Below are 9,131 nucleotides of genomic sequence, written 5' to 3' on the forward strand. Positions count from 1 at the left end.
TCAATATCCTGCTTTTCTGACTTTGTCCACATCTGGAAGTGTGTAAATATCTACGTTTTGAAATTAAACTCCTTATAATAATAATTATTATTATTATTATTATTTTAAAAAAAAATATATAAGCCATAGGCGTACATGTTCAACATAGACTTGTTTGATATTGACGCATAAATAAGAAAATCCACCAAAGTTTTCAGAAAAAAATCCAAATAACACTTTAATATAGATTCTGTTCTTGTTGTCAACTACAAGAATACACATATACAAGCCATAAATAAGAATTACACAAATGATTGAAGAACTTTAGTCTCCTGTGATGCATTCATTTAAGAATCCCGGTTAGGCTATTTTACAGCAATTTTGTTTTGGTCCTTTCTGGAAGCCGCCTTTTTTAACAGAGTTTGTCACATTATTAACATCCCTTTACAAAATAATTACTAAACAAACAACTAAATCAGAGGGAATTCAACGTCAAAAAATATCTGGAATAGGCCTACATATGCACAAACTATAATTTTACAAATATACAAATAGCTGGAAAAATGTCCGTTCAATCGTGGAAATATTGTTTATGAGGAGTTCATGATTGGCCTGGAATACACGCCTTGGTAGTAAGATGTGTCCGGTAATGGCGAGGAATCTAAGCCCGCTTTGCCTGCCATGGAGCCCATGGAGAGAGCCCCGGCCATGGGGGAACCGTAGCCGGAGTAATGCATCACCTGCTCGTAAGTCTTTAGGTCCATTTTGTGATGCTGCTGCTCCGAGGACATGAGGTTGTTGATGGAGAACGGGTGGTTGAAGGAGTAGTGGTGCTCCGGCTTCAGGTGAGCCTCGTGTGCGCCGAGGACTGAGTGGTGTTGGGCCATGAGGTGCTGCGACACCTGGGACACCGGGGAGGCGACGTGCTCCGGGCTCAGCGCCTGGCTGCTGGACTTCATGTCTGACAGGGACCGTTTGTGGTCGCCAGAGGACGAGTTGGAGTGAGGAGACTCGTTGCCGTTGCAACTCTCTGAGCTGCTGTGTGAGCCGCCCTCGGACGTCTTCCGGCCGGACTCTTTGCACGTCTTATTTCCGACACACTTAAAACGCTTTTGCCTCCTCAGATAGCAGCCATTCTCGAACATGTTCCCCGAGTCAGGGTGCAGTGTCCAAAACGAACCCTTGCCAGGCTTATCCGGGGATCTAGGCACTTTGAGGAAACAATCATTGAACGATAAAGAATGGCGAATAGAGTTCTGCCAGCGTTGCTGGTTCTGTCGGTAAAACGGGAAAAGGTCCATTATCCACTGATAGATCTCGGCTAGCGTTAGCATCTTGCTCGGGGACTGTTGGATGGCCATGGTGATGAGAGAGATGTAGGAGTACGGGGGCTTGGCGTGCGTGTAGCTCCGTCGGTATGTTTTGGGGTCCCGTGACCTGTTGATGTTGGACTGGCCGTACATGGGGCTCATCGCGTTCATGTTGTTGTAGGAGGTCAGGGCGTTCATGGACGGAGGCTGCCCGGTCATGGGGCTCATGCTGGGGCTGAGCGCGGCGCTCATGCCGGTCATGCCCGCGCCCATGCCGTTCATGGCTCCGGTGCCCGGTGACATGCCCGTCATGGAAGGACTCATGCCAGTGTTGACGTAGGACATGTTCATGGAGTTGGCCGCCATGTTGGCGGAGGTGCTCATGCCTGACATCGTCATGTAGGTGTTCATGGTGTTCATCCCCAGGCCTGTGTTCATGTTGCCCACCGAGCTGTAGCACTGGAACGGACAGAAGACACGACTGTTAGAGCATTGATCAACCTTCTGGGATGGTTATCGGTGCAGCAGCCTACTGCTGGTAATGATTGTCAAATATGTAATAATAACAAAAATAGCCTAATAGTCGTGATAATAACCCAATAATACAAATTATGATGATGATGATAATGATGATGATAATAATAATAATAATCATAATAAACAATAATAACAACAACAACAATAACAATAATAATAATAATAGGCCAATTATAATTAAATATATTATTGAATTAATGCTAAGCAGTCGAAGTGTTGGTTGGGATCATGGCATTTACTGAAATGCATGGCTAATTGTTTAAAGCAAATTTACACAAATATAATTTCACATAAGATGAACAACACATTGTAAAGCCAGCTCGAACTAATGGTCTTAAAAACAAATACAAATTCGATTAAATTATTGCTTGAAGTTATGTTTAAAAAGGAATTGCATGCTCAATGGAATAGAATTTGTAGCACAAATAGTTGAGTCAATCGTTCGACTTTCAAATACGCCTACACACAAATATTTGCTTAATGGTAACATGACTAAAACTATGATTTCGTAAAGATACACATATAGAATTACAATCCGAGTGAAAAGTTTCCCCTACATGTCAAAGCACAACTTTGTTAGGATAGTGCGGTGCGTGGAGATGGGGGAGGATTTGGAGGCGCCTCAAGTCAATATTTGATCACAAAGTTAATATTATCTCAGGGCTAATATTGAGTTGTATAAAATGGGATCGGCTTTAGACGAAAAACTATATTTAAGGTACCCACCTCAGGCTCTCCGTAGTAGCTGCTCCAGTCTGCGTGTTCGTGTCCTTCCATTTTAACTGCACCAAGCATCATGGAAGTTCCGAATAGTTTACAAACCGTTTCTCCGCAGAAGAAATGGCAAAACGCTCTCTTAACAGACGGTGATTTGGGACCACAGGGTATTCGGGTCGTTGGTGTGCTCCTTAGTCAAGGACTGGCGCATGTGTGTCTTTCAGCCAGCCGTGCCCACGGACGCTGAGAAGCGTCTGATGCTGCCTGGAGTTGAAGTGACGTTCAGTGCTGGCTGTAAACGCTATGATATAGCTCTGTGCGCCAGGCGAGCCTCCAATCCCTACTTCTTCGCTTGCCCTATTTGAATAATCTCCTCACACCTAGGCGTGAGACTCCTCGACTTACCCCCCCTAGTATACACCTGCACTAACTAAAAAGAACAGTATGAAAAGAATCATTATGAGCTAATCTGATTGTATTTCAGATGGAAACAAGGAACAGAGAAATGTAAAGTGGTGCTTTGGCGTGCTTTTGATCATGCACATTCTTCCATTTGTTCTTTTTTCAAGTTTTGTTCCCCAAAAAATAAAATTATGTTTTGTGATTGCTTCCATTAACGAATGTGGTTGCCTATAAAGTTGAATATGCTTGACTTATGCAATTAATACGTTTAGAAATATTATATAACCATGTTATCACCAACTGAATATAGCCTTTACTATGTGTAAACTAGCCATGTATCAATAGCGTAGCCTATGATTATGGTTATTGTGATTATAAAATGTTAGGCTATGCAAGACTATTACTCCAAATATGTGATTATTAGGCCTATCTTCGAGATATTAGTCTCTAAAAAAAAACGTTACCCAGACAATAACATGAAGTATAGGCCTGAAAAGATGTTCCTATAACCAAGTGGTGCTTGAGGTTGCATTAAAGGGTTGCATTAAAAGTAACATTCTATAGTATTCAGCATCAGAGGACAAAACAGGCCATTTACCGAAAATGCAGTCTGTGAGTGAGCGAGGGTCAGGGTGTAGACTATTGATTGGGGACAGAGAACAGAAGCACTAGCCTTCATTAAACAAAGTCAAGTTTATGTGTTTAGTTTATAGGTTTGATCACGATTCACGAGCAATTTAATGGATCACCTCGATAAGGCACATGCGACATAGGTTCAGGGGGAAATAGGGGGCTCAGACGCTGCTTTTCTAAATAATGATTAAAATATACTGATGAATGAATCGGCTTTGCTGTGTGATTATGTGCGGTTTTTATTTTAAAAGAAACAAGTAAAGCCAATTTAATGATTAAATTCAACTCAATCATTGATCAGCTACCAATTGACAAACATGAAATGGGCATATGCTCATAATACATTGTCAGTGCATTAAGGAGAAATAGTAGGCTATTACAATAACATTTATAACTGTGTTTCGTTCAATTAAACAATATAGATAATTTGTATTAATGGTTTATTATCATTTGACGCAGGAATAATCAGCACCATAAGTTTCATAGCGCCCTCTCTTGGTTATATTTGTCAAACAAATAATATAGTGGTGTATTTAGCAGTTTACTCACATGAATAAAGTAAAAATCCTCTTTTGCGAGAGAAGCTATCCCCGCTTTTAATCGTTAGTTTAATAATTAACCCCTGAGTCGCAGTAGACTAATGCACTGAGGCGCGGCCCCAGGAGATACTGCAACATCCGGCCAACATCAAGGTGATGGAACACAACGGTGCCAGCCACGTGCCAGTAGTTGTACATCTATTTGTGTGCACATTTACGTAAGAGCATAACTATCAGTAGAGCCCCATTAGTAAGCGCGAGTAAACCGTGGCATGTTGACGAGGGACTAACAGAGAGTCTGCTTAACTTGGAGATGAGATCATGAGAACCTCTGGTGTGTTGAAGGATTCCGGATTGACGGGAAGCCATGCCTTCCATCTGTAGAGAGGAAAAATGTCTCCATACAAAATGAGTTTATTTTGCTTAAGAAATCCCATTAATGGGTCTAAACCTAAGCTATTGACAATAAACAAGAACAATAACTAATAATATACTGTATATATATATTAAACGTGTTTCATTAAAATACAGTAGCGTATCGAACCTGCCAATACACTGGCTTTGAATAAAACGGATCAAAAACAAAACAGACAGAATTACTATTTTAACCAGAAATGGATGCATGCCCTGTTGCATAAACCTATTATATTTACTGTTTTGTGTGGGCCATATTGATGCAGGTGAAAGGTCCCTGAACATCTAAGGGCATGCTACAGTATCAGCCGATTACATCCAAACGTCAATGACCTGCTGGATGGCCTGATGTTCTTGTATAAGATGTTGCCCCTAAGTTGGTTAATGATCAACTCATAGCACAGTCCCGGAACATGTCACTTGGATAAAAGTCACCATTTGGGGTTTTTCAAAAAACATGAATGTCAGTGATGCCTGTTGAAGCGGTGCTGTGATGACCAGGCCCTATGGTATGCACACAGTGTCCTCAGGCACTGGACACTGCACTACTGGGATGTGCAATAGGAGTGAGACTGCTACCGTTGATCAACAACAGGTTCCCTTTACTTCCCAAAATGTCTTTCACAGACGTAATTGTCTGTGAGACTGTGCCACTAACCCTTATAGAGCTGTATAACAAAACTATTCATGACGATTCATACAGACTGAGCCCTGCATAGCCATCAGTCTTTGGATACTATGTGTTATGGTTCCTTGACAAGCATTTCCTTTCGACCTTTTCACATTTCACAACAGAAGAGGTCGTGCTATAGTGCTTCAGTGCTATCATTACTCTGCTATATCCCTCTTGCTGCTTCTCACTGGTTTGTTACCGATCATGAGAAATACTGACTGATGTCATGTGCTGTAAGTTATCTGGAAGACTTCACTGGGGGTTCAGTCTTCATCATTCTGGATATGGTGCTTAAATGGTCAGTTTGGATTTATGTCTTGCTTGTCACCGTTCGTCAAATTTACTATCACGATGAACAATACTTGAATTCAAGACTCAGCATTCCCTGGCACTGAATCGATCGGTTAGTGTCAGCGATAGGCCTGCATAGAACATCACACCAGCACCTATAGGCATAACTCAATCTCCTTATGGCATCTGTGGGAATATAACAGTCAAATCTTAACTGTGTGATTCAATCTCAGGGGCCCCAAAAGTGGCACCTATGCAATGATGATTGACAGTTCTCATGATGACAAAACAGTACGTGTTCTGGATCTCCTTGTTTGGGCCCTTCTTAGGTGTCTTCTTCTTAGGCCTTCTTAGAGCTGCACTGGACCCAGAGCTGGGGGATGGAAGACCTGGGTGCTCTCCTGTCCCTGTGAGAAAGGCGGGCCCATCTAACATTCTTTCAAACACCCAGGAGTTGTTGGCAGGAATGTGTTACTTTAAGCTTCACTTTCAAAGTAGTTTTTTTTTTTTCACTTTGCTTTTTTAGCAAGCTTTTAAAGATTCACTTAAGTTTCTCCCTTTTTTAGTTTTTGTGGCTTTTGTCTTCATCTGAGCCACCTCCAAAATGACGAGGGCAAGAGGTTAAGCTTGCGATTGGTCGAAATGAAATTAATAATGAGAGCCTCATTCTCTCCCAAAGCGATGGAAAACTGTTTGCTGCCAACTTGCCTGTGGTGACAGTCAACATTCCAGAGCAGGGCTGGAGTTTGGACTTGCCATTATCTGCCACAGCTGTGACAACGCTTGTTGGCTGCAGGTTTGCGGCTTGCCACAGTGTGTTTACCTGGAAATGAATCTGAAAAGCGACTGGACTGGGAAGGTACACAACCCAGGCTAAATAAAAAACGGAGGGCAGCCATTGCGATGGGACCGCAGAGGGAGGGGGTCCGCAGTTATTGCACTGGCCCCCAATGGGTCTAGGGAGCAAACACTGACATAAATGGCCTAAGGATTTCCTCAAATACGCACCTTTCGATATATTGAAAGGAATGTGTTTGTGAATGCCAATACGTTTTTTATGTGCGCTGTATCCAGGGCCTTGCAATTTGCAAAACTTTTCTCTTGTCATGTAAAAATGCCTAAGCCGACCTATGCTACGCATATATCAAATAAGGTGACAGTCTAGCCATGCAGGAGACCACAGGGAGAGGTTGTGGAGTCTCTAAAATCTGATGGTATCCAAGAATGTAACAAGAAATAGTGATGAAGAAGAATGAAGAAAGTGCTATAGCAAGAGCTAGTTGGTGAGCTACCAGTCTTTTGATTAATCTACTTCCATATTCCTCTTTCCATTGACATATACTGCAGGGACCCAACAAACTACATGAGGTTCCAGTATGTCATGTTAAACCATCTGAATGAATGTGTATTAGGGTGAAAAGATTTGCAATATCACCAAATGTATCAGCGTATGTCACTCTCTGCTAACATAATACAGTAGTTGCATGGCCACAGCACACTCCCCTGTATGTCATGTTAAACCATCTGAACTGATGTATTAGTGCAAAAAGGTTTAATATCACCACGGCACCCATTGTTATTCATTAATGGGCCAACTGCAGAGTCAAAACACATTTAATCACAGACTGAAGGCAATTAAACGTCAGGGCTAATGGTGTTATGTTAATGAAGCTGCTGTGCTCCCATGGGAAGAACAGTGTCAAAATCCCTCCAATCACGCACGTCAGATCGTCCATGATGAGCTACTGTCGTTCACACTTACCTGCCATGCTGTCAGATCACAGCCAGCGATAAGGAGAAGGCAAACTTGGCCTTCCCAGGCTTATTGGACATTTACCTATTAAATCTTGCTCATGAAATGGTAAAGATTATGAAGGGACTTTTTGAAAACGTGACCTCTTTTATTTTAGTGTCAGCTTCCGTACATAGATAGAATTTATTTTGGTTTAAATACAAATAATGAATATTGTATCAAATGATGCTTCATATTGCGTGTATATTCTATGTTGATGTTTTGCCTGAAACAAAAGCGCTTATTGTAATCACAATAACTTCATATCTTCAAATCCATAGAGCTGAATCTCAGAGACATCATCCCTCTTAAGAAAACACACACGTCCCAGTTCTACATCTGCCAGAGGGAGCTTTTGACCGTTTCCTTTTTCCATCAGTCAGTCCCATATCTGCAGCTGTCTTATCTGTATTCCAGTCTGATGGAGAATTTCAAGTTTGGGATTACCTCTACCACTGTGACTGCTGACTGACCACAGATGCTGCCAAGCGAACCTTTCATTCACTATGCTGACAAGCTCTGTCTATAGCTACATCTCCCTGTCTCAGGGAGAGACATACATTGACGGAGGACGGGCTCATTGTAATGCATGAAATGGAATGAGGAATGGTATCAAACGTGTATTCGTCACTCCATTCCATGCATTTACAATGAGCCCGTCCTCCGTTACAACGAGCCCGTCCTCCCCTGCCCGACTAGCTCCCTGTTACAATAAGTAGCATGATCAAACACCAGAGTGATATTAATTAAAAATGAGTTATGCTGAAAGGGAAGACCGTCTCTCTGTCTGTCGGTTAGTCATCTCCTTCCTGTATCAGCTGAGGGCCCATCCATATGTAGATGGCTAATTTGTAGTGTTGACAGAGGAGCGCTGTGGGAGCCGACAACACATGAGGAGGAGCTGCCTACGTGTCTCTCTGGGGGGGCGGCTGGTCGGTAAAACCCCTCCCTGCCGGAGCAACAACATAAGTGTCCAATCTGTGTTTGCTTACCCGTGAACACCCTTGGCAGAGTCTTGGGGAGCCCGTAAATTTGGCCTTTTTACAGGCCCTGACAGCTAACAGGCCATTGGCAAAGGAGCCCCAATGACATGGCCACTCAACAGATTAGCACCTCATCAGCCTCCTGTGGCTTCGAACAAATATGGCCCCCGCCTCCCATAAAGCACAATAGGGGCTGCCAGCGCTAAACAGCCGCCCGGCAGGGGAGTCCCCCCCCCACAAAACTTCCTGGCTATGTCCTTTCTCTGGGACACAGCTGCAACAAGGGGCCCTTTCCCCGCCCCACCCCGACCCCAATTGGCAAGATGTGTGTATTTCAGGTGAGCAAATATTGCCACTTGCCTGAGAGTTCAATGGGCAGTACTTTCAGGGGTTTGCGTATTGCGCCTGGCGGGCTTGCAGGAGGGTACGTGGTGGTCCCACACAGCAACCCTAGGCTGGGCCGGGTCAGGGGGATTCTCCAAGCACAGCTGGGGTCTACAAATCAAACACACCAATACACCTCATCTACATTTCCCAAGTGAGGAGAATGTTCCCGGCTTTCTTTTCCTCTCTGGCAGTCACATCACAACAGTCCAATCACATCAAATACATCCACCACAGCCTCAATATACATTGTACTGTTGATCCAGGACATTACGCAACTCCAGTCCATCATCTTGTATTATAGATTGACAAACTGACTTGAGTGACCCATGTAGGAAATCCTAATTGACCAGTTCTCCTCATACATACATACATACATACATACATACATACATACATACATACATACATACATACATACATACATACATACATACATTCATACATACATACATTCATACATACATACATACATAC

General features: G+C 42.9%; 1 protein-coding gene across 1 annotated transcript; it reads right to left on the bottom strand.

Annotated features, from left to right (window-relative positions):
• Positions 1-196: 196 nt before the first annotated feature.
• Positions 197-3,341, bottom strand: foxa2 (forkhead box A2). The gene is made up of 2 exons (XM_080550314.1): positions 2,553-3,341; positions 197-1,748 (listed from the first exon to the last, which is right to left on the bottom strand). Exons 1-2 carry the CDS (start codon positions 2,622-2,624, stop codon positions 570-572), a joined length of 1,251 nt encoding a protein of 416 aa, XP_080406440.1. The 5' UTR covers positions 2,625-3,341; the 3' UTR covers positions 197-569.
• Positions 3,342-9,131: the final 5,790 nt, after the last annotated feature.

This window comes from Nansenia antarctica, assembly GCF_963989245.1.
Source record: "Nansenia antarctica genome assembly, chromosome: 1".
NCBI classification, from domain to species: Eukaryota; Metazoa; Chordata; class Actinopteri; order Argentiniformes; family Microstomatidae; genus Nansenia; species Nansenia antarctica.